Below are 27,128 nucleotides of genomic sequence, written 5' to 3' on the forward strand. Positions count from 1 at the left end.
CTTTGCTAAATCAACATCAGAGAGGTTTCCACAGGACGTTCTTTTGAACACTAAGCCTGGGTCTAACTAGTTCTAACTGTGCCACCTCAGACAGCTTCCCAGCTGTATGGGGAAAACACTATAAAATACTTTCTAAGTAAGTTCAAATTACAAATTTGATGGTAGAAAGTCAAGACATTAAGTTATTTACTCTACTAAATGACTGAAATATGGAGGTGTGGAGTCATACAACTAAGGATTTCACCTCAGCTTCACTATTTGCAATACTGGATGAAGTAAAAAAATATTTATATTAAAATAATTTAAAGCAGCATGAGAATATAGTATTAGTTAGAGACTATATATGCCTGTTTCACCTTTCTTTAATTTTTGCTCTTAGCATACTTTAGTAAAGTAAGGGTTTGGTTTACAATACCTCATAAGACCACATACACTTACCTAAAAGTCTTTACTAGGATGACGTTAGAAAGAGATTGTGATAGAATTTGTTTTGAGGGGTGTTATGCATTTTGAGAAGAAACAGTGATCAACTACATGACAAGACACTGAAGAGTTCTTTAGAGATTACATTACTTTTACTCCTTAAATTACCATATTCTTACATAGGTGTATAAATCCATAGGCAGACAATTAAGTTGCAATGTATTTAGCTTAAAAAAATGCTGAATATATCTCAATTTATCCCAATCCTCTAAAATTAATTAAAAAGCATGAGAACATCTCATTTATCATAGAACCTTTACTGATCAGTGGTACAACTATAGTTGCAATTTGAGCTTTTTCCCCATTTTTCCTCAGCATATATGAAATGTGAAATACTCCTTCAATTAAAGATCAATTGTAATAAAAATTAAAATAACATTGCATAAAGGAACTGCTTCTAGCAAACATTAAAAAGGGAAAGATAAAACTCTTCTATTTTTTCCAATAATAAAAGTTATACCAATAGTAAACTCTGAAGCAAGTTACTATCAGTCAGTTTGAGTGAACAATGGTATTCCATTGGTCTTCACAGAGGAGTAAGAAATAGCATGCAGCTAGTCAGCATCATTGGAGCCAAGGTAGAAATGTAACTTTAGGAGACACACTTTTAACATAGAAAAATTCTGTATCAACTGAGGATTTCAGTGATACCTTTACTTCAACATAAACATATCACTACTATAGCACTGAAGAGATAGCTCCAAGGGTTTTGCTGGTGGAGTTTATTTTGGAAACACTGCATTTGGAATGATAATTAGGAACTATTTCCTGGTGGTGCTTTCAGTGCCGAACTATTCAATCTGATCTAATGAAGAGGTCAGTTGAGACTAATGAGGAAGGATTGCAATAATAACAGCAGATTAACTCTGCATATTCTAAACTGCTGGACTAAGAGAAGGTTTGGAAGACCCAGTGAGTTGTAAATCAGTGGAGGATTATGCAAATAGTCCATGGCTGCAGATCACAGCCTGATACTGTTGGGAAAAACAAAAGCTTGGCAGGCTCCCTCCCAAATCTGAGCAATTTTTAATCACAAGGAAAAGAAAACACGAGAGAGGTGTAATTTTTCACTTTGTTACTATCCCAGCTTTAAATATAAAGAGCTCTGAAGTTGGAGGATTTAAACTGCAATACTGATAAGACTTCTCACTTACTGAATGTGTTCTAAGAACAGCAATGATCTTGGAAAGGGCCATGTTCCAGAGTTCATCGGTATATGTTCTAGTTACCAACCCTTGGGTTACATGTAAAATGTGGTCTTCTACTACAAAGAAACTAAAACAAAATAATGCTTAAATTATTAAGTTGTTTTCTAATATTAGAGCAAATTCTACCCTTTCACACACAAGCATAGTCAAACCCTTCCCCACTTGAGCAGTGACACTTCGGTAGGTTTGGTGTTCTGCTTTGCCCAGCGTGAAGTCAAAATGTGGAAAGTTTGTTTCATGCCAACTGCAGCCCAGGCTGCTGGGCGGTCCTTGTGGGGCACTGTACTGGTAGGATCTGGATGCTCTTCCCTGCTCAGACCCAGCAACAACCACCCGCATGATTCGTGCAGAAACTGAATCTTGCAGAAGAAAGTTTTTGGACAATGGGAGAACGGAGGGTGAATTAAGAATCAATACAGTAAAACTGAAATAAATCTTAGTTTAGAAAACTTACCCTACAATTTGACTGAAGTATCTTCTATAGCCTTCTACTGTTTCGTGCTTTCAGTGAAAAAGAAAACAAGTTTAGGAATAAAAATACCACTAAGGACTACAACCCAAGTCAATGCAAAACCAAAAGTATTGGTTACCATGCTTGACTGTGGCTGCAGAACTAATCTTGCTTGTTTCCTTCTTTGTTTTCTGTAGTAATTTTCAAATATTTCTCCATCACCCTAAAACAAGACAGAAGTAGTTAAAACGAGAACAGTACCTCAGTATGAAAAAGGCACTTCTTAAACTAAGGGTCGAATTCTCTTGAACTAAGCCACATATCTTGCATTTACTCCACACGTAGACCTCCAGCTGACAGCAGCAAAGTTTTGCATGCATTAAAATATGCAGAAATTACCTTCTTTTCTTTTTTTTAAAGTAGCCTACAGAATATACTGTAAATAAAAATTTTGCTCATGTGCCTACATTTTGTCAAACAGTATTACCCATTTTAAGCAATATTTATGTTTTTAAACTACAGTTTTCAGAGTATATTAATATTTATAGACAAGGCATATTAACTATTACTCTATAACTGAAACTCACTGTCTTCTACAGTGTTTCTTTAGGTTATTCAAGAAACTAACTGCGTTATAAAGTTAAGTTACAAAAATGCTTCTGTGAATATATGATACATCTGAACACTGCCTGTGTTAGCGTTGCCTGAGAAAAAAAAAAACCACACGAGATTTATTTAATATTTGCTTATTCTCTTTGGAATTGGTAAATATAATGACTGTGGATTTGGATTTTTCTCCTATCATGGTGCTCAAAAATACAATACCCTCTGTGCCTAATGATTATATTGTGAGGAATTCAAGTGACATCCTACCCATCTCATTAAGATGGCCATTCAGCAGAAACCATCTGTCCATTTGAAATCAGTGCTACATTGACTCATCTATCTACTGAACACAATGTAATTTGTATGCAAGCAGAATAAAGCAGCTTAGCATTTTTAAGGTTTGTTTTCACTTCATGTGCCAATCATTAGGCTAGTGCTGTTTAGAATTCCATTACTTGGGCTTCCAAAAAATCTTCAAATGAAATTATTACAGAGATTGTACATTACTAAGCCAGCATTACTTACCTAACTCCTTTATAAGATATAACAAAGAAAGTTTAAATTTAGTATTTTAAGTTCATAATGAATATTTAATCATATTTAGAAATACTGCTAACCTAACAAAATGTAAAAGTAAAAAAGAGACTTGGCTAAAAAACAAAAAAATCCACTTGAAACTGAGATGCAAATTTACTAGAACACTGTTGCAGCACAACTTTACACAGTGTGTTCTAATTCATACTAACCATTCACCTCCAGCCCAAATATTCAATGCAGTTTTCAGATGCACAAAGCCATTACCGAATTCTACTTCCAATGCCAAATCTCTACTCAGTCCTGACACAAGCTTCTCAAATGAAAGAGTAGCTGTTCTTCTCAAATCCACACCAAAAATGGAGATGTAAAATATCTTACGATTATTTATAGACCGTGCTATTCTATGCAGTCAAGATCAGCAATTCAGGCATAACAACTATTTTAAAGAGATGTTCTAAAGCAATCAGCAGAATACAGCAACAACCCTGATGATTCACTCACTGAATAAGCAAAGGAAAGGCAAATAAAATATACCGAAGCAGTGCATTTGTTTTGCCCAGCTTCCAAAAATTCATGAGTTTATATCAATAGAAATAATAAATCAGTTCACATTAGGTCATAAATTCTAGGGATACTGCTCATATATCAAGTGTTGTTTCACACTGTAGTTACATTTATTTTATACTGCTATATAGCATTTAGTTAAAAGGTAACATTACATGCTAAAGAGATCAAGGGTGTTTTCACCAGAAGTTAAATATACAGCATCTCACATAATATATGGGCTAAAAAAAAAAAGCTCTTTATATATATATTGCCCAGAAGTCTCTAGTCTAAAGAAAGGTTACTCATCAATAAATACAGTCTGTTTGGTATGTAGGTATCTTACGATCACAAGCTACATAGTATTCTGAGGTATATAAAATTCTGCTTTCTTCTTCAATATGAAGAAGCAGAGTAGAAAACTACTGTCCTGCATAAAAATAGAATATTTTCCACAATTTTGTAGCAGAGAGAGAATTCGCTGAGAAGGTGACATTTGCTGTGAGATAAGTCCTTGATCTAGAAATGTAATGAATAGCCACGTGGCATCAACTCCCGTCCTTTGCTGTCGTCATGAAGTTCTCTAAACTCCAAAACGGATGGTTTACAGCAGGAGGTAAATGAGAAGGACTCCAAGAAGGGGTTAATGCACAACTCTTGATAATGCTACCATGGCTTATTAATTAGATTATGCTGGCAGGAAAGACAGAAGCCCTATTCTGAAGACATCAACAACCCTTTCTGGTATCAGAGAGCACTCCAAGTTGTTTTCTGTCTCCAGTAAATTTGGAAGCTGGCAAACTTTCTGTGCAAACCCAAAGAGCATATCCTTGGATCAAGGATCCAACATCAGGATCCTTGTCAAAGTGAAAAACATACTCACATATTACTTTTAAATGTCATCTATTAATTTTACTTCAACTGGTGTATTTAACTTAACACATTCTTTTTCATGTGTTATTTCACACTCATTTCCTCTGTAAAAAGAAATGGTCCATTCTTTTTTAATAGTTCTGGTAGCCTGTCTTTCTGTCTGTCTTGTTCTTTCATTGAGATGAATAATTACTCATGTAATTACTGATGCTTTTGTTTGGATTCTTTCTTTAAAAAACAAAGTAATTTCAAGGTATAAGTTTCCATGTTACACAGCTGCAAGGATTCCATAAAAAGAACAACCCAGCCTGAATGCTTGAAGCCAGGTCCAGCTGAAATTGTAGGATTAACAATACTTCAGAGTACTTCATCTATATGCCCTGATACTTATTTTATATGTAATCTGACTTAAAAGTAATTAAGACATAGGAAATGTGAGAAAATAATAAATAATTTATTACCAAGTTTCCCCCAAAAAGTTTTCATCCTTGTTAGCTTGTGCATTGTATCTCTTTTACAGCAGCTAAAATGGGCTACTGTGTCTCTGCCACTGAATCCCACCTAATCTGCCTGAGCTCAGCCTGTCACAATCTCCAGTGTTTGCTTGCTGTTTTCCTCTACTATTCCGATTTCCACAAGATTCAGACTGAATGTTCCTGTATTTTGTAATATTGACCATATCCCCCCAAACATTTAGGTAACATGGAACAGGTGGGGGAACTGCAAAAGTGCCGATACCACTGTTGAGGCAGACATGCATATTTTACATATATTCTTAAGAACACTTATGTAATTAATGTCTTGCTGTGTGTCCTTTATTATGCATATAAAATAAAACATGTATCCATGCCCTGAGTATCCATACTCTACTGACCTCAACTGGCTCATCCAGAACTACTACTACTAGAAGCAATATGCTTGCTTGCTTAGGAACCATTACAGTATGAAAAATACAAAAATAAATATTCAACTTCAAAAAGTAAAATATCTTTTTGAGGTCACCTTAATACATACCAAAACTGAATAGATGTGCAAACACCTATAGACTGGAGAAAAGTCTACAAGATCTTGGGCAGTTAAAACCTGAAGAAGGAAATGAAAAAGAAAAGTATACAAAGCATAAAAAGCATATAATGCGCAAAATGTGATTACATGACCAACAGAACTTGTCCCCTTAATAAGGACCCAAAAATGGATGGGTTCTATCACAAATGTAAATTAATTGCTCGACTCTCCCCTCCCTTTGTACTACAGTACTAGATTTTATTCGTGTTACAAGACCAGACTCCTTTCACTGTGTTTTCAGAGCACCAGATTTAAGGTCTAAATACTCACTGTTTTATTCAATTTATGAATACTGGATATTTGATAGCGGAAAGAGTTCTAACACAAGCTGAAGTCCTCAACGCAGAAATGCTGACTTTAGCAAAAGCAGAATATTTCAGTGGGTGACATATCATTTACAGTGGGCAGGTAATACATAATGTAAATTGCAACTGAATTCCAGAATAATTACAAGTTCTATCCCATTGAATGTCCCCAACCATGATGTTAAAGCTAGCATTAGTACAACTAATATTTTGGCACTGTTTTTTCGCCCTAAAATGCTGATCTGGACTGGTGTCCCTTGAAGGTGTTCTCTGGTTCCTCCTAACTAATGTTGACCATCTACAGGCAGCATAGTGCAAGTTTTGTTAAATAAATCTATAAAATTCACTTTAAATAAAACATGCTGATTTAGTATTAAGTTACCTCTTCTTCGTGTTCATCATCATCTTCAAACGTTCGCTTCAATGTAATTTCATTCTTGGATTCCAAAATTCTACTTCTACCTAAATGCATATTCCGACCATAGTTTAGATTATTCTGCTTCTGAAGAGTGGTACTAAAGGTTTTCTGCTGCTGTGCCTGTTTTAAGAGTAGTACCAATAAAGAGGGATGTAATGCAAATTTCATCACTGATGAGTATATGCTATGACATGAAAAACAGGTGGTGCTATTGAACACACATCAGTGTAACTGCAAGATGTCTGTTCTCAGCCTACACTGATGATTTTGTCTTTAATCAGTTTGGGATGTTAAATTAGTTCAATAGCTAATTTCTGCATAATTTTTCCCTAATCCCCAGAATACAATTTTAAAGGAAGAAAAAATAAAAAAAGTAATCTGTAATTTTCCTGATCATAAATTTTAAACAGAGAATCGATATTTAAATGAAGTACAGTTATCACAGAGTTTCCAGCTATTTGTTTGCTGTCTTCAGTTAAGTCTTAGTGAGCAGACAGCTGCAGAAGCCAAATACACTATATTGTCCTTACTATTGAAAGAAATGCAACAAGGTAGCAGAGTATAATCTTGCGATTAAATTTCATTTATAATAATCAATGCTGCATTTTACAGGAACCTTTCTTTGATGACAAAATGGCAACCCAACCTGAACTCTGCCCAACAAAAATTAAAACTTTGCTTGCTCTCCAAATAAATTTTAAAAGCATTAACTGCTTTAAAGCTTGCCCAGTACCAGTGCTTTGAAGTGGCAGATTATTCTGTGATGGAACAGGCAAGGGCTCCAGCTGTCCCAGGTCTCCTCCTGGCTCTCACCTCAGTCCTCTGCATTAGTAGTACTTTAGAAAGGACGAAGCAGCTATCTCAACACTTTTTAGTCTTATTCATCCTTGCCAGCTGGCCAGATAGGCTGCTCTTTGTTTTGGTGTAGTAGCTGCTGAGTTACAAACTGTCTAGGAGTTGACTACTCAAAGTATTTCACAATTTGTCCCTTCTTGTCTAGGACACATACAAATTTGGAAAGAAAGTTTGAGGCTACTGAAGTATCACACTGCTGCTTCCTGTGTTAGCCAGGAACCACTAGAATGACAACTTCATGTCCAGGAGAAGAAACTACCCAAGATGTCAGCAAGCATTTCACAGCTCTCCATCTTTACTCAAAGGTCTATGTGATGACTATAATCCATAGACAAATCTTCTGGGCTAACCTGAGACTATCAACACTGGTATTTTCAGTAGATAACAGGACTGAAGTCATCCTGTTAGGTTGGCTTACCTGCTTCATGGCAGTTTCCCCAATTCTGTCAGAATGCTTTCGAATACTCTCTAAGAAATCCTTGAGATCAGACATGGATATTTCTTTTATTTCTTCACGCAGTTTTGGAAGATTTTCTATCATTATCTGGCAAAACCGGTATTGGCTAACTCTAGGAAGATATAGATTTTCTAGCTGTTCCATTGTTTTTAAAGCAGAATAGTATCTACAAAGAGATTAAAATCAAATTGTGTAGCTTCTTATAAAATTTTAATAAAATACTTTGTATATCAAATATAGGATATCATTATCATGCATGCAATACATACCTAATGAAATTACCCTGTTCTTAGAAAAATTAAGAAACAAAAGGTCAGCCATATAATGCTTTAGTTTGGAAAAAAAAACCCAAGAGTAAACTGTGAGAGTGACTCAGTCAAGTCAAAATTTTAAGTAGGCTCCTATGGTATTAGCTGTTCTCATCAATAGAGTCCTAACACCACATGGAGCATCCTGCAGAATTGAGGCACTAAAGCCATAACAATTATTTCCCCTTCTAGATTGCATTTATTAGGGGGTTTTATGAGTTCTTTTTTTCTGAAACACAAATTGCCAATCACCCAACATTGCCGTATACGCACCAAACAATGAAAAAAATCTTGGAAAAGTGTGCCTGTATGTATCTGCTTTCTTTAGGTACATGTGAACATATACACACATCCACACCCCACCCTCTTTGCACCATCCTTAGCTGGAAAAGACATCTATACACTTATCTAAAGCAATATTTTTTCCAGCAGCATATCATATTTTGCTGTAAAGCATGAATCTATTTAATTCTTCTGACAAAATACAGTATATCACATCAAGAAAACAACTACTTTGAAAAAGCATTAAGGTCAGAGGGTTTTAAAAAACCCAAACCAACAAAGACTGCTTAATATTCTCTATACTTCCGTGTTCTATTAGCCTACAGACTATTTGTAGCAGAAATATGGAAGAATGGCCTGAGGGGGGGGAAAAAACAAAACACCAATAAATACTTTCTCTCGTGTCCATACACTATGCAGATGTTATACCATACATTCATAACTGTGTTGTGAAATTTTACATATGGGACAATGAGTTTAAAGAAATACTGAAGTTAAAACTAAGTGTAAAAAGTGATTTAACTGCAAAATAAATTAAAAAATTAAAGAACGACTCGAACAATTTTCACAACAGAAAGCTACCAAATACTGAGACATCAACTCTATCTATTACTACAGTTATTTACCTCTCTTTGCTCTCAGTTCTCTCATAGATTACAGGGGTTCTGGGGCAAGACTTACTAAAACCTTTTATCAACTTCAGGCCTGTAGCGTGTAAGTAAAATCTTGATGCTTTCAGCTGATTTAGGGAAACATTTAAAGAAGGAAATTTTAATTGAAGGAAATTGGCTTTCCATGCTTTCTCTTATAATCAGTAGAGAGATGAACACCACAAGGAGGTGATTCAGAGCTGAGTCAGGCTCCTACATGCCTATTCCTGAAGTCAATACCTTTCTCTTTAACTTTCAAATGTCACACAGGTTTGTAAGGCAGAATGCTTGTGAAAATTTTTACTTTACTGAAAAGATGAAGTAAAAAAGAAGTGGGTCAATACTGAGATAGACAGCTAAACTAAGAAGGCAATAAACAGAAACACCACGATCAACGAATTTGTAATGTCAACAACATTTTAAAGAGAGGTGCAGGAAACAGGTTAAACATGAATAGGACAGCAATTAGTTGTAGATGTGACAGTAATTTTCCTTTACACAGTATTCTCACCAGCTACTCATCCCAGGAGGCTTTTGGGAAAATGCATTTACTTTGGCCTATTAGAACAGAATAAGGTGAACCGATGCCTTCTAGCTTGGTCTTGGAACAGGAAAAGCAGAAAAACTGAGATCAGGCTAAGTTAATTTGCTGTTAGTTCCAACCCTTTCTTTCCACAAATACAGGGTAATATCCTCAGCCCATTTTTAGCTTCTCATATTATAACCTTAGTTTCTTTTTCTTCCTGAAAGTCCTACACAATCAGTACTGGAAAATTGCCAAATCATTTTGAAAGGGAAAAGCTGAATATGAGCAAAGTCCCTTCAAATGTTCAAGAAAACCTGGAAAAGTATCCTTTCCAGTTCTTTCGCTTCTGGATATTACTTTGTAGATATAGTGAGTAAACACTTTCAAACTGAAATACAATTCAAGCTGTTGGCTCCCCTTCTGTAGACAACCAATAATAAATTATTAATACTACAGTCATAACTTCTTGTTCCATTCTGAAGTAAACACATTGTTTTGAATTTTCTCAATCAAGACATTTCTAAGTTAACAATTCAGCATAGCTGGAGGATGGGAAAAATCTTCTCTTTTATTCAAGAACACAACTGCTTTCCGGACACTGCAAATAAAGAGGTTTCAAGTGTAAATTAGGAGCTTTTGTTTATTATATACTTGGTTTATATAAAATATACATAAGGTGACGGGAATGTTGCAGATAAGAAGGAGTCTGGGGGTTTTATGTGTGTGGTTTTTGTTTTTTTAAATAGTAAATGACCAGGAGTGCCACATGGTGAGACTTCTGGGGAATAAAACCATAATAGCATCAAAATCGTATAAAAGGTTTTTATTTAAATTATACGGATCAGCTTATCAGAACACTGTTAGTTCATCTGGAAGGTTTTTGAGTGCTGTCTCTAAGATCAGAATTAACATAATCCAGTTTAAATCCATTCTAGAGTCCCTTACTAATTATGTATCTATATGGAGCTCAGGACCTTGCCCTTTTAACATCTGTTCTGATAAAGCACTGAAGTCTTATTAATTTGAAGGTCATCTGCAGGTCAGGATTTAAACTAAAAAGTTTTGCATATCATTTCATGGAATGATGTATTTGTATATTTTGCTTTAAAAACATTCCATAGATTTAACTCAATGCTGAAGTTTTTGACAACAATATTATTAGTTCCCATCATACATTATCAATCATGTAAGGTGAAGATTGCCCATTTGACTACAAATGAGTTAAAGAAGTATCTTCAAAGCTATTTTTTTATATAAATACAGCAGTCCTCTGTCTATTCTTCTGAGCTAATCTTGTAAGAATATGTTCCCCAATGCAGAATTTATAATGTAAGCTTTGAAACTGAAGTCACAAGTTTGAAACACCAATAGAGGTCATATGATAAGACTGTTCAGAACTGATCCATCTTGTCATCAGAACCAGAAAACTGCAAGATGGATTTTACCAGCATCTCCAAACTATAAAAATGGAAACTTCTAAAACTAGCAAGAAGCGGGACTGGAAAAACAACAACAACAACAACAACAACACCCCCCAAACCAACCAACCAAACAAAAAACCCCACCAAACAAAAGATTAGTGGTTTGCATCATCTTATTCTAAAATGGAGCTGGCATTTTACAAAATGTCCAAGGCCCAGGCACAGAGTAGTCAGGTCTGTACTAGAATTTGAAACATCAACACACAAAAAATCCAAAAGAAAAAGAAAGTGACCGTTACTTTAGAGTACACTAAGTATTAAGTTATTTTTTAAATGACAGAACTTTTAAGATTTTTATCAGCAGAGTGTCATTTGGAGGCAGTTAAGAGAAACACCATAACTTACTAAAAAAGCCCCATCAAGATAAACTAGAGCAGTCAAGAACCTACACAGGACAAGAGCAAGATGAACTCAAAGGCTGTGAATTTTACTGAGAATAAGATATTTGTACACAAGCCTTTTGAGTAAAGAAAGATATAGTCATGTCCCAAAATTTCCTGCTGAAAAAACAAGAGGTGAGACAATAACCTTAAAATTATAATTTTATTTTAATTAAGGAAACAATTTACAAAGAAAAAAATAGTAGTGTTCTTCAACTTTTGTGCTTTGCTCAGAGACAAATACTGTATATTCTTGCTTAGTACATTTCCACTGAGTAAATATGGAAAACTTTTTGTACTCTACTAAACAGATTTAAGGGAGTTCATTGGAATTTTTCAATAATATTGTGGAAAAGTCACAATCACAGAGATCTTGAAGATGATATATTGAAATTGCAATTGAAAACCATTCACCACAGGAACAACTATCTATTTATTTTGGTTTTAGATCTAGTTGCCTTAACAATTCTAAACCTAATTTTAAACTTCCCCAGCATACCAATTTTATCAGTTGCCCCAAAGGACCACAAACTGAGATCAAGGCACTACTAACTGAAACTTCTGTAAAGTGAGTCAAAAGCTCAATATTTCTTAAAATCAGATTAAAGATTGCTATGTGAAAAAAAAAAAGATCTGTGGAATACCTTCTTCGTCCATAATGATGTGGTAGGAGATTTTAAACAGAAATTATCAAACAAATAGGGTTGCGAGAACAGTGAGAAAGCAAGCAACTGACAGTTCAGTATCAAATATATATTTTGATGGGTTTTTTTGCCAGATCCATGGTACCTCTGGTAAGTATTGATTTGCAGTTGGTAAAATCCAGTGCTTCATTTTGACATTGTTCCAAAACAATGCAGAAAACCAAAATCAAATCACCATCACTTGTATCTGTTCCAATATCTTTCCATATAGACATGGGTAGAACCAAATTATATAAATTAGGAAGTTTTCCTATTTGCTTCCTTTATGTCTTACGGTTTATTTGAATGCTTGGAAGGGCTGCATGACTGTCTCAGTGAGACTTAGTAACCTAAATAACTAACCAACTCTATCTTCCCCACCGTTCAGAAGAAAGCTTATAGTAAGGTCAGAAAACAAATCCAAGTCTTTCAGGGCAAAAAGCTCAATCTGAAGACCATGCTCTTTCTTTAGTCCTTCCCACAGTAGATTCGAGAAGATTCAGCAACCACCTTAGCAGATTGATTTATTGAATTATTTTCATTGTATGGCAGGTTTGGGGTTTTTTTTGTAATACCTATTGTAAAAACACCAGTTCTAACAATTCCCCATTAGACCACAATCACTTGAAGCAGCTGGAAACTTTCTCCAGAGACACATATCAAAATCCAAATGCACAGGCCATGGTAACAGAGCTGTATAAAATGTGTGATGATCTTATCTCTTACTTAAAGATCTAGGTAGTTCAGTTTAAATGCATGGCCTCCACTAGGTGTTCTGGAGAGCAGAGGAGAGACCATGCCTCTCCCCTGTGCTTCCTCAGCTAAGACTTTAAACCCTGCATAACTCTTTCCAGCCAATTTTGTCTCTTCAGAGCAGATTCCACAGTTGCTTCCTCTCACAACTATAGTTCTTGTCAACTTGTGTTATCCATGGCTCAGGAGACAGATAAATAGGATACAGAGTCTTTCACCTCTAGGTCATCAGTTCAAACATAGCCCATGTTCATAGGGACCAAAAGTTGCTATCAATAGATGGCTTCTTGGACTCCAGTAAACCTCCATTCCATCTGCATAAACCAGTATGTATTCCACACCCAAAATCCTGCATTATCTTAAAAGGTGTCTGCCATGGAGAAAAGGAAATGGAATTCCAATCTTTATCGTAAAACAACTGTCCCCCAAAAATACAGAATATCCACACTTTCATCTTCCCTTCCTTTAAACATTAGAAATGCTATGTTACTCACAGTGCAAGACTGTAAGACAACAGAATAACAAAAATATATTCTGACAGGCTGCAAGCAGAGAAAGACAAAAGAAAAGAGGTCTTTTTAAAAATGACCAGTGAAAGCTTTGCTGCATTAACAAACCTCAGTAAAGGTTTATGAGAAAAATTATCTTTGCCTAAAATAAACATTCCTCATTGTTTTTGTTAAGACAGGGATTGTGAATGCTCCTCTCTCTGACTCTTCCAGGAAAGCTTCACAGCAAAACTTAGGAACATAAGTTTTGAAATCCCCTGTATCTGCACACATCAGCTATCAGGTCTTTGCGCTGACACTATGGGTGTCTGCTATTGCTCAATCACTTAGTGATAAAGGCCAGGATACATTCACTCTTTGGATTTGTGGCCTGCTAAGCCACAAGGAAATTACCATTTGAATTACCTGCAAGCTTCACAGGATAGCCACCTCTAGGGTGTATTATAGGGAATTTTAAGTCACAGGCAAAGTAGTAACTGTAACATAGCTAATGAAAGAGATACCTGAGCTGGAGCAGTAGCCTGCAGCAGAGTCTAAGCCTTCTGCACTCCATGTGATTTCAAGGTATGGTACATCAAAGCTATGGCATCTCCCCTCTCCCTTAGATCTTTTTATGGTATGACAATGACATGTCCAAACCCCTCAATTCAGTATATCATCCTTTAACTTTTAAGACTTCTTGTCTGGCAACTCCTTCCGCAGGAAAATTATCAGATCTGAATCTCTTAAATAATAGAAATCTAGTTTTAGATTTAAAGAGTACTGATGATTTCTCAGAAAGCACATCAACCATCAGTGGACTCTACAAAACTCCTAGCAAACATGAGTCAAAAATGCTAAAAGCCATCTGCAATTTTACCTCACCTAAGTGATCTCGCTGTGATGACATTAGGAACTATAACTTCCCTTGTAATTCTACAAGCAGCCGGGATGCTGCTTGTCTTGCCTAACAGAGTAAGGGAATGGCAGAACGCAGGCCTTAATTCCAATGTTTTCATATTTTCAACATGCTAAACATAGCGTGCTCTACAGACCACCTTGCAGATGGAAGCAGTGCGATTCAGACAGCACACCCTGCAGTCTGTTCTCTGACCAGACTAGGAAGAGCACTGGACTGTTTACATCTTTCTGCTGAGCTGCTCCAAGAGCACTGCAACAACATGCTGCCAGCTATTCTAAGCAGATATCAAATCAGTGTCCTGTTCAGAGGAAATAGCGTATAGTAGTCAAGCTGATAAGATCTACCACACTGGTTCACATCTAGCAAGTTTTGACTGTTAAGAAGAGACAGCATAGTGCCATAGCTATTAGGTTATTCTTAAAGCTCTTCTATTTCTGCAGCAGACCTCCCAGACAGCATGTGCGCACAGGTATCAAGTAGGACATATACCACTGTCAAAGATGCATCAGATTTGCTGCGATGCTGATTGATCTGATGTGTACAGTACATGTGATGCATTTTGGACATGTCTGCACACAGGCTTTAGAGCTGATTTACTCATACACAGTGGCCTTTGTTGAGGATTTTCAGATGTCCAGTGGTATGGCAGGAGGTGTTGGCTACCCAGACAACAGAAATCCAGACAAACAGTCCAGAAGTAAATCTAGATTACACAGTAGTCCTGTAGACACCTTACTATGCATAGCTAGTTCCAAATGGAAACAGGTCCAGACAGACTTGTTAGCAGAAGCTTGCTGCAGTGGTGCCAGGTGCACAAAGAGGCAATGACAACGATCATGAATCCCGCAAAGGAAGACACAGAGTAATCGGTGTGACTGAGGCTGTATGAAAAGCAGGCAGGGATGAAGGTGGCAATGAGGCTGTAGAAATCAGGAAAAGAGAAGCAGTGGTATTCCTGCGGTGAGTGTGCATGAGGTACAAGGCAGCAGCAGCAGCCCCAGTGGGATAGGATGACAGCTACAGGGGGGCAGGGGCAGTCAAGCTGTCACACAGAGAGAACTGGGAATGCTGGGGTTACAGCAGCAGTAAGTGGCTCTCTGAGAAGATGGAAAGCAAAGACACAACAGAGGAAGGAGCAACTGGTCATGTACCAGTTCGAAACCATTATTCTAGAAATTTATTTTTAATTATGGTTTTATTTTAACAAGTCATTTTGTCACAGAGCGAAAACAACCCAAACACCAGCACATTTTCTGCACTTCATTCTTGTAGCCCCATGTACACAACAGATTAGCACAGAGATACCAGATAAGTCTAAGGAAAGGTATATGAAGTGAAATGTCCTTTTTTCTTGGATTATGAATTCAATTCAAATACATTATGACAGATTAATCAGGTATTAAGGTACTCTGAAATATCTTTACTCCCTAAGGATCTTATGATTCTTGCTTCTTAAACTGTTTTAAGTATTAAAAAAATAATACACTTCACATTTTACAATTGTAATTTCACTGCATGTTATGCTTATTTAAGTAAACATTATTTTTCATGGCAATCACTAAGCTCCTAGAAGTCTTTATATTTAATATAACATTTGTTCACTTGCAGTGACATTCTTGAAACACAGACAAGGTATTATGAAAAGACAACTACACATACCAAGCTACAGGACTTAGAATACTTACATGTCTACATCAGTGTTTGGTTTTCTATCAGTTTACTTACAAATGTTATATTTTACTCATAGAAATAAGTTCACTCACCTTTTTACATTCATCTGTTCTTTTAGTTTGCTGTACATTTCCAGCACTGCATAAAAACAAGCAGATTAACCCATGGACCTTACTGTGGCTTTAGTTAATAAAAGAGGAAAATATATACTGTAAAGGACAAAATAAACCACAGAAAAGGATATGCTAAATTTACCTTATTTAATTCCTACTGTAACATAAATGTGATAAAACTAGCAAAAAAAAAATTAATTCTAGAATGCAGCTAAGAAAAAAGAACTGAACTCTTAACAGCCTTTAAATGAAAAAGAATTAAGATGAAACGTAACAGTAGACACTGTATATATCAAGCATATTCATTCACTTACTACATACCATAACTTTATCTGCATTACCAGCCTATGACCTGTCTCCATTAAATGGCAACAGTACCACCTACTGTACTCATAACAAGTCAACAACAAGACTTTGCAAAGAAAAATTCTCAAATCTGTTTTACGCCAGTATCACAAACAGGATGAAACCCTTATAGAGTTGTGTGCAATCCTACAACATGACCCTTCTGAAACATCATTTAGAGCTCTTATGCTTTATAAAAAAAAAAAAAGCCTGTAAAGACACAGAGCTAAAAGTACAATGTTGAAACAGAATCATTAGTATTTTCCCTAGAATTCAAACAGTAAAACCCAGCCTCTTAAGCAACAAATTCATTATTTATCATATTAAAATATTATTTCATTTAAAGTTGTATGTGGCTTCGTTGTTTGCATCATTTAGATCTGTCTCACCGGCTCCTCACAAAGTGTCATAATTACTCTATGTCAAGTATTGTAAAAGAGATGGAACCTATGAGTTGACATTGTTTTAAAGCCCACTAATTTTTGTGTTGAACTGGATGTTACAGGACCACAACTTAAAAAACAAAATTCTTTTCCATTTTGGCTACTGTGACTTACTGTATTTAATTTGCCATCGTATTTAGCTATAGGTCACTCACCTGGAAGACACAACTGTAGTTTTTCCACAACTGTTGTAATATTCCGTTGCTGAACTCTACATCGGATGATTTCCTCTGTTTGGGCTATCACCTTAGAGATTTAAAAAAAAAAAAAAAAGAAAGAAAAAAAAAAGAAAATCACAATTAAATTAGGCAAATAAATTTAATTTGCTACAAATATTCATAATGCCCATATAGGAAGCACCACTTTCTCACCTCTTTCCCAGCATCCTGAAGCCTTCGGTTGGTATCAGTAACTTGGACCTTAAAAATAATTTCACCTTTGTTAGACAAATATGCATATATTGCCCTGATGTGACTGCTCACCCTTGTAATCAGATCATGCTTCATGAGAAACTTAGAACAAAGAAATGCAAATTCAAATTAACTCTACAGCTTGAACTTGAACTTTTGATCGCAAAGGGCTTTTGTTAACTTCAATTACTTATGACAGTTCTTTCTAACAGATTCTGTGGCAAACTTCTCAAATTTACTTGGGATTTTTGAACTTTCCTTGTTTCTGTAGGTCTGTCAAACAATTCAAATCATTGACCCAATTGACCACTGGTCCCTTTTTGATAACCTCAATGAGCTCTATGGGCCATTCATTGTCTGTAAGAAATGGTGATTGCATTTTATGGTAATTAAACATTCATACTTTGCTGAATGCAAACACTGGGTGGTTGATTAACATCAAACGTGGAAATCTCCAAACCACAGCAACATTTTAATGCTGCAGGTGCAGGCAAAGCTCGACCTCAGATTTTCCCACATAGTAAGTGACTCATTAGGTCATCATAATAAGGAAGCACATTCTAGTTTATTAAAAATCTCATTAATTTCTGAACAAAGATGCTCAATGACCTCATTGATGCTGTATTTGGTCTCTTGTTATCTGAATATCCTTTATATAATGCTCTTCTAATCATAACCTCTGATGAACTATGCTCATTCTGTCTGGTGTGCATATTTTGCTCTCAAAAGTGTAAAGAGAGCTAAAAGGGACGGATCTCATAATTCACTATTCTGCATTCTGGTTTGGGAGTAAATCTTAGTTCTCATTTCTAATGAAAACTACTAACTCCACCTACTCTCCTACTCATTACAAAGTAAAGAAAATTTATTTCTCATGAATAACTGCAGTATTTTTATTTTTCTAATCAAGGTTTTAAATTTTTCTAAGGTCTGACATATAAACACATGGTTAGAAAAAGACCTATGTAAGAAATATTGGTTTTGCCATTTGTTTGTTGTTCGTTACCTTCTGAGAAAGCCTTTAAAAAGGGCAAAATAATTTTGGTAACATTTGCTGAAAACATACATTAAAAAACAAAAAAAATCAGAATTAGACCTAATAAAATACTCAGCTTTGTAAACGTAAACTACTGGATCAGGCAACAGCTCTAATTACAAATCTTAAATAATCCACTTTTAAAAAATTGTTGTATACATCAGAGTGTATGTCATAATCACTAAATTCTTATTCTTCAGTAGAAGAGTCAAGTTCCTTTTTTTAAATTCCAAGACAAATAATATATAAAACTCCGAAAAAACTAGTTCCTTACCTTTAATTTTTCTGCATCAGCCCTAACTTTAAGAAGTTCTGTAATAGCATCCACAAAGCCCTGATGGTGAAAATTGCACATCTTTTCTATCTCCCTGTCATGGTTACGTATGCAGGCATCTAGTTTTTCCATAAACCTCTGATGTGCATTTGGTTGGTCATCATATACAGACCTGTTAAATACAAATAAGAAAATCAAAGTTTACTTTTTCCCCCAGCTAAAAATAGTATGCAAGGATCTTTATTGAAATCTCTCTCTCAAAAAGAAAATAAAAGCACACAAACTTGATGTTACGGTGGCATCATTTGTGATCCACTCCACCAAAATCACCATTAAAAGAAAGAGATGGTGCAAAACTGAGAACTGAACCCAGCCCTTATGGCATTAATCCAGGTGCTTAACCAGTTACATCATGGTTGACCTGAGCCTCACTGGTCTGTTATTTATGCCCTAATACTATGGGTACAAAAGAATCAGTTTCTCCAACCACCTCAAATAGCATGGATCGCTTTTCCATCAAATTCCACTCTTTGCTAAATATAAAGAAGTGAAAACATACAAATTTGCTTTCCTGGTATTCCTGACACCAGACTTATCCAACTAAATCAGGGCTGGATGCTTCCAGCCATAGCGACCGGAGCACTGTGCAGCAGCAGCCGGACCCCTGGTGGAAGGCAATCCCCACTGCTCCCTGCCTCCTCCTGCCCACGCTCAATGTCTCCCAGAGCAAAATGATGACATGCACATGCCTAAGGCTGCTACCTCAATGGGATCTAACTTTCAGGAACGGCTAAAATCAGGTCTTTTGGTTTATTTTGCTAATTGTTTGAATAGTACACTTATAAACCTCAAGCAGGAAACATGACTCCTGGAGAAATTACCAGCGTAGCTTGTTGAGTCAGAAATAGAAAGCTGCAACGAAAAATGCTCAAGCATGAGAACGAGCAAAGGAGATGGGGCCATTTATAGCTTTAGACTTTAGCAGAGGAAGCAAGAAAAGAGGTATTACAGAGAACTGTACTGGAAATCAAAGGTATAAAGTCTCCCAAGAAATGTAAGGCAGAGGCAGTTCCAAAATTTTATTAATAACCTGATATAGCAACAACAGCAAAGACAGGTAATTTTTGAAGCAGCTTTTCAGATAGAATGAGAGCGGCAATACGAGGATGATATAGTCATACATATATAAACAGGTTTCTACTGCAAAGTAGAAACGTTCAAAAGCATCAGGAGATCAAAAATCTTTAAACTGCTTTTTTTAGCCTCTATTTCCTTTCATAATTACAAAGTTTTCTCCAGAAATCTGTAAGAAGAAGCTGCTTTTAAAAAAAAAATTTTTTTTTAAATCCTTAAGATGGGGGACGGGGCGGGGAAAGCTGAAGTTCCAACGGTCTCAATGTTGCTTGTAGAAGTACAGTCTTAAGTTCAAGATCCAGGCAACAGTGAGTCAAAGTCTCTAAAACTCTTGAGGAGAGAGAAAGTACTTCTCACCCAGTCTTCTTGGAGAAGTATGACTTCCCATATTCTTCAAGATCCTCTTTTCTAACCAGACAGCTGTGCTCTGCCAAGATCTGGGGTCATCATCACCCATTCAACAAACCTATAGCTGAGTGCCTGACAAGAACTTGACCTTTCAAGGAAGAAAAGGGTATAGAAGAGATTGAAAAGATTCTTGTAACTAGATTCTTCATCCTTTTTGAGTTCCTTTTGACCTTGGACAATATACTAAGAGAAGCAACTGAAGTTAGAGAAATGAGAAAGGTAATAAGCTGTCCTACATGCCAAAGGAAGAAAGCCAATTCCTGATAGCCTGCTTGCTATAGGTATTTTCTCAGGGAAAAATCTATTCAATAAAATACTCCTAGAATATCCCCCTTTAGCTTATGATAGGAAAATAAGGCTACAGTACTGAAAGGCAGGCTCTTTCCTCCAAAGTGCACCAAGGGAAAAATGTAAGATTGTTGACCCATGAAGTGGTTCACAAAGGGAAAAATACCCCTCACCCTCTCCACCACCGCAGTTTGAAATGACAGCTGGAAGGAGCAAATGTGTGACAGTCAGTCTGTCCTCTTGAGGTTACTGTCAGGCTGCCTGAAAGAGACCCCTCAAGGCTGTCCAGGATAACTGAGGTTTAAAGGGCTATGGTGGAAGATCATGAGTGAGCCACACCTGTCAGTGGGAAACACCTGCACCCAGAACCTGGTGCTGGCTGGAGGGAGAAGCAGCAACCTGGCCTGGGAGGAAATAAAGGTGCAAGACACATAGTCAGCATTAAGTGATCTCTCATTAGGCAACCTAACGTTCTGCATCTGAAGACACAGTGGGAAGCATGCAGACAGTATCACTGCTACCTGTAAAGAAATGGGAAAGGGGTGAGAAGAAGATTCAAGAACTGATGTTGCAGTGCTCCAAAATACACAGTACAAGCTGGTGACGTGAGTGCTGCTCTGTCTCTATAAGAAAAGGGTCACAGATGTTGGAACCTACAGGGTGGACACAGAGGGACATCCACAGGTCTCCAGAGTACCATTCCTGGAGAAGAAATAAAAAGATTAGGAGGACCAGAGGCATCAGATAGTGCCTTCACAGATATTGGGCATGCATGAGCTTCCTCTGAATGGGCTGGACTCGCCATCTATACTGCACTGGATGCTAAAGCAAAAACCAGAAAAAAAGTTCAATTTATTACTACTTCCTCGAGCCTTTTAATTAAGGGTGGAAGATGTCTACAAGTTCAGGTCTCCTTCCAGAGTTCTCAAAGGGAAGTGAGAAAGGCGTATCATTATCACAAAGATAGGAGACTTCCATCTATCACTATGGACTCATAACTGTAAGCTCTGTAACATAACTGTAAGTGAAAACAGTAGTAAAACACACACAGACAGACTAAATATACCTAAAATGAGAACAAGACTGTAAAAAGATGGTGCAAGAGGAACTCCATACTTGAGTTTGTGGTAGCACATACTTTCTTTGGTGGTAGCAATGCACTGTCTTTTTGGACTTAGTTATTGCCTGATGATTTTGGGGTATCCAGTAGCTGCAGTTCAGCATGGCTGTCTTGATACCTTTTTATCGATTTCAGATCTGTCAACACTGGCAGACATGCTGTTAAAATACTGAGAGAAGGAAATAATTTGTCATCAGGAGATTTCTCTTTAAAATGTTGTCAAACAATTCCAGACAACATAGCCAGAAATACTGGAAGCACATACGATATAGCATAGGCAATACAGTATTCACTGTTATAAAAACCAGTATTTATTATTTTTTCTCAGTATTAAAGCTACTTATACTTCAGTTTAATGAAAATAAATAAAGTACTGATTGATAATTCTCAGTGGTATTATCACAATATTTAATTCAAAATCATACAGGAAATAAATGTTTAAAATTGGGGAGGAAGAAATCAATACTGTGTACATCCCGACACACTGCCTTAACCACAACATTCCCCACCTTATTAAAATAATAGTTACTATTTTATGTTCTACATTGTACTGTTTCCTGCAGGGATACTAATAAAATGGTGATCTGTGATCTAAACCAGTATTTTGACAGAGCTCCTTAAAATTCACTAGTGGTATAAATTCCATATTGATTACATATGTAGACAGCTCCATCTTGTGGGAACAATACAAATCAATCCTCTTCTGTACACTAGTGAAAAAAATCCTGAGACAGAACTGCTTACCTCTAAAGAAAAAAATCATCACAGCATTTAAAAGAAATTCACACTTTGTATCACAACTCTCTGATCTAGGTGAGAAGTAAGAAGGCGAATTAAACAATTCACTAACTTCCTTAAAATGGTATACTCTTAGGACACTATACACATGTTATTTCAGAGGCTTCAGAAGGAAGTCTGACCTAAAGCACTGGCCTTTTTGAAAGTATAAGTGTACTTGAGAGCGCCATGCCATCTCCGGCCATGGACAGAAATTAGGCTTTTTCTCAAAACTGCAAACACAACTGCGGCAATGCACATCTAATTTACCCATTATGGAACATCACACATAGTACAGTATGGTTTAGTTCTGATACTGAAGCTCATTTTCCATACATACATTTCAAAAATTACCTATACTTACCTAAATAAAGTAATTTCTACCTTAGAATTATTATCTGAAGGTGTACATTTCAACAGATTATGGCACTGCAAGCAATTATGATAGCAATTCTGCACTTTCCAGAGTTAAACTACCAGGCAGACAAATCACGATATTGCAACATCTTGGAGAGAGACATGGAATCCTGAAAGCATCCTACAGCTAATTCTTTTAAATTACGAGACAAACTTAACAGAATTTACAATGCACACACACACAGAGCTCTGTTGGTAAGACAGTGAGGAAATGGTAACCCTTCCAGACCCGTTTCTTCAGGAGATGACTATTACATGCACTTACGTCTACTCCAAAAATCTCTCTCATTTTAAGTTGCTTCACATACGTCAGTGGGAAGTGTCATAAAAAGGGGCAAACATGCCTAGGCTATCAAGAGAAATTTTACATGTGTAATATATAGTTATTTCAATTTTTGTTTACATTTATACACCTCTGAATGAAGAATCCCAAGGATCCTCTTCAGCTTTATGGACCCCTGAAGTGGATGCTGGTGATCTGAAATATAGCACAAACCTGAACCAAGCCAAACTGAAAGACCTGATCAGTTTATATTACAATTGCTTTCAACCTCTGATCTATACAGCTATAGAAACCTACAGACTGCTAGTGGCTGATTCACACCATGAAACTCTAAAGAGCAAGCTTTTTCTCAGTATGAGTCTTCAAACTGAAAAAAAAAAAGGGAGAAAATCACTGATGTTGGAGACAGAAGTTTGTACTTGATTTTGGCACACACAAAAAACATACGCAATATACCATCTTAATTTTCAGTCTGGAATGAGAGAACATTCACTTGAGTGACTAGTTAGACACCAGTACCGCGAATCAGTGACAGGGCATGTACTATTTTCATTCCTAATTGATGGGGCAAGCAGGGCATCCATGAAGAGCACAAGCAGAGCTGAAGGATTTTTCTGGTAATGAATGGCAGGTTATTTGTGTAATATTTCTAAAACTCTGTATATAGAGACTTTTTCTTCGGACTTATCCCAACAAGTGGACAATACAAGTCATTAATGCCAGTCCAGGTAAATACAAGATAGTGCAGAAAGTACTTGAAAGAGGAAAAAAATTAACTAGGAATAGTCAGAGACAGCTTAACCTAAAGGAGAAAGATGTCTCAGTCGGTGGCTCAATTTAATGGCAATAAGGATATTTTTACCTTGATCTTTTCTTACCAGCTGGGCTGAAGGGAGAAAGACAAGCATAAGTAGATTTGAATTCAGTTCTCAGTAAAAAATTAAGGAGAACTTTCAGATATGCAACCATTTTCCAATTGAAGAAAATCAAACAAGGTTACTTTATAACATTAAAAAAAACCCTAAAATTTTTATTTTCAAAACTGAAAAGGTCTTAATTGACAATTTTTTTGTTTACATGCAAAAATCTATTGAAGCACCAGAGGGCACTATCCTATCCACAAAAATACCAGCCGCTGAGCAAGCAAAAAGGCTAATCTCCAGAGAGCTAAAATTCAGCCAAGAATCGTAAAACCTAACCTGCTGTGAATTCCACCTCACCGTTTACAAATTAATAATTTTAAAAAATCAACTATCCTCAAATAATCTGATCCATTCTATAATGACAACTCCATACATATGCATTAACACTGCAAGCCACTATCATAGATCTCTTCACAAATGGTTACAGTACAGCTTCAAAAATACATTTCTGCTACCATTTAAGTATTTTCTATGCATGTAACCAGGATACATGTCATTAAATCCCTGAGTGAAAATGGGATTGAAAGAGGATCAGCATTTCACTAAGGAGGAAGGAAATAAAAAGTTACAGGCCAAAAAAAATCATAAGCCCATAAATTAATTTAATACATTGACCAGAGTACTGGAAAGATAGGCAAGGGAGTGCATATAGACTAGTAAGTATAAAAGCAGAGGAGCCTGAAAATATTTTTTGAGACTACCCCAAATTTGCTTTTTCCCTCCTTATCCCTTCACATCTACATCATCTTCCTACTAGAAAATGAGAATAATCAGAAACCTGAACACAACTTCCACTGTAATCTACTTGGTGGGAGTTTAGTATGGAAAAGTGAATTGCAAGAGTAATCAGAATGAGAACTGAAGTAATTTTGTCCCTTATATCTATGGCAATAGCTGTAACTTTTCAATGGTAAGCAGAACTGCTCAGGTATGCAGGCTTCAGGCAAAAATGAACTTGAAGAGTTTATTTTATTAAAAATAAAAGCTCCATACTTTCATATGAAAATAATGATTCAGAAGACAATATGAATTCCTGGTTGGTGATAAATAACTCTGTCAATTGAAAAATCACTACTAGAACGGTCTATTAGATAAAGAAAAAAATAATATTTAATAAATCCTTTTGGGGTTTTAAAAAATCTGTTACTTCTTGACAGTTTTGGGGTTTGGTTTTTTGTGTGTGTGTTTTGCTTTTTTAAATGGGCAGTGATTTGATTTTTAATTGCAACCCATATTCAGGTGAAACATCTCTGAGCTTATGGAGCATTACTGTAAATTTTTAGAGTGAACAATTCTCTTCCTAGTAATTGTTTATAATAATAGGTTCTAACAGCAGCAAAGACTCTTAAAACTGATCATCTATTTAAAAAATAGGAAAAAAAAAGTGTCAGAAAATAGAGAAAAAAATACCGATCTTTTTACTGGACAAAGTAGCTCCTCATTAATGACTTGCTACCTTTCACCATTTTCACACACCCCCAACCCATCCTGTTCTGTCCCACTTCTAGGACAAATTGCAGGTTCCCCACCCCTGCCTACACTGCCACAAAGTCTTTCATTTCCTGATTACACAAGACATATGAAGCAATTAAAAACTGTATACACACATTCTTTTGAGGCTACTGATAACCACTTAGTAAGTGCCAATCTGTTACATCTCCATGAATGCTGTGACGATGACAGGAATTGCACATATCTGCACAGTTGTCCAAGTTTGTCATGGAACGTAAGCCTGACCATGCAAATTCTGAACTGCAAGGGATGCAAGCAGAACTTTAGATTTAGCATTGTGAGAAAAAATAAACTGTTAACCGATCACTTTGATCAGTTAAACCAAGTCACAAAAAATAGAAACTTGGACATAATTTTTTTTTCTGTTTTTCAAAGTAATACTTAAAACAAAACAAAACACACACACATACAAATAAACCAACTGCCAAATGAAGAAACTGTGCTTGTGGAAAACCATGGGTTTAGAATTCGTACCTTGCTACCAAAGTCAATTTTGTACTGAGGCTAGAGATGCTCTCAACTAGCTCCCATACACACATTGCAAGTAGTGGCCCAGTAGATGTTTGTCCTCTCCCTCCATTTCTTATTTGATTAAAAAAAAAAAAAAAGAGCAAGAGATTAAATAAAGTTATAAAATAAGATATTTACAATTCAAATTTGCATGATGAATTCAGTGGGATTTTGCAAGCACAAAACACTGACCATGCAAATTAAGATTCTGCCTTTAAACAGACCTGTCATTGTGACTATAACCATGGCATCCCTAACCATGATACTGTATCACACACTCCATTTAAGCTGCAATTTCACAGGAAACACTGCAGAAACTTCCTCTGTCTTACAATAAACAAAGATATTTTCTGTTTACACAAACTGCAAACTTTGCAGGGATTTTTCCATGGAGTAATTTCATATAGGTTGCTGCATACACCCTAAAAAGCTTTATAAAATAATGTCCAGGTGTTTCCTGTAATTCAACTGGAGTTATGGTAATAAGCACATTTCTTAAAACCTAAGCAGCCTTTCTATGCCAGGTGCTACCTAGGGTCCAGTTCTGCCATACTTACTCATAATTACATCTCACCACTCTATTTAAAAGATTGCGTAACATGCTAGAACGACGTAGAACTCAAGCAATGGCCTAACCAGAGAAAAGATTTTATTAATCTTAGTTTAGCTTGCCTGGTTTTCCTGGATGTGCAATTTCTGTGAATTGTTCTCACTAATAGTATCCTGCTTCTATGAGCAGGAAAGGGCTGAGTACAGTTTGTTAGTTAACATTACTTCCTATAAGCAGGGTCCATATTCTGTAGTAGCAGCACTACAGCAGTCATTGTTCATGCTGGATAAGCAATGGATCACGCTGATGGCTGTTAATGGACATCCTCTGCAGCGAAACATGAACTGATAATCAGTAAACCCAGATTTGCAATAGACTTCCTCCTTCCTGTTTTTACACTGCTGACCACGGAGATGCCTCTTCCTGCTAAGCCTTTGTGTGACTTACTGATGTATGAAGCAAGAAACTGAAAAACAAGTGCTGCGCTGCTATTTTTTTCCTAATTTTGTGTTGTAAAAGTAGATTAAAATGACAGCAAAAAAAATGCCAGCTTCACTCACTTTGGTGCTAGCTATCACCATGTAATAAAATGCCAAGTCTGGCCCTCTGTTTCATATACCTAAAGGGATACAGTGGACAT

General features: G+C 36.3%; 1 protein-coding gene across 5 annotated transcripts in view; it reads right to left on the reverse strand.

Moving 5' to 3' along the window:
* EXOC6 (exocyst complex component 6) overlaps nt 1-27,128 on the reverse strand; it is a 98,038-nt gene that overhangs the window by 58,876 nt on the left and 12,034 nt on the right. For 4 of the 5 annotated variants that reach the window (XM_069796658.1, XM_069796659.1, XM_069796662.1 and 1 more), the window contains exons 2-11: nt 18,567-18,738; nt 17,218-17,265; nt 17,002-17,092; nt 16,038-16,083; nt 7,763-7,967; nt 6,454-6,609; nt 5,716-5,784; nt 2,282-2,365; nt 2,146-2,192; nt 1,638-1,758 (exon numbers count right to left, since the gene is read on the reverse strand). In XM_069796658.1, coding sequence (XP_069652759.1) covers nt 1,638-1,758; nt 2,146-2,192; nt 2,282-2,365; nt 5,716-5,784; nt 6,454-6,609; nt 7,763-7,967; nt 16,038-16,083; nt 17,002-17,092; nt 17,218-17,265; nt 18,567-18,738 — 1,039 coding nt within the window. The remainder of the gene's footprint in view (nt 1-1,637; nt 1,759-2,145; nt 2,193-2,281; nt 2,366-5,715; nt 5,785-6,453; nt 6,610-7,762; nt 7,968-16,037; nt 16,084-17,001; nt 17,093-17,217; nt 17,266-18,566; nt 18,739-27,128) is intronic. The other variant, XM_069796660.1, reaches the window with a different exon arrangement.

This window comes from Haliaeetus albicilla, chromosome 11 (assembly GCF_947461875.1).
Source record: "Haliaeetus albicilla chromosome 11, bHalAlb1.1, whole genome shotgun sequence".
Lineage (NCBI taxonomy): Eukaryota > Metazoa > Chordata > Aves > Accipitriformes > Accipitridae > Haliaeetus > Haliaeetus albicilla.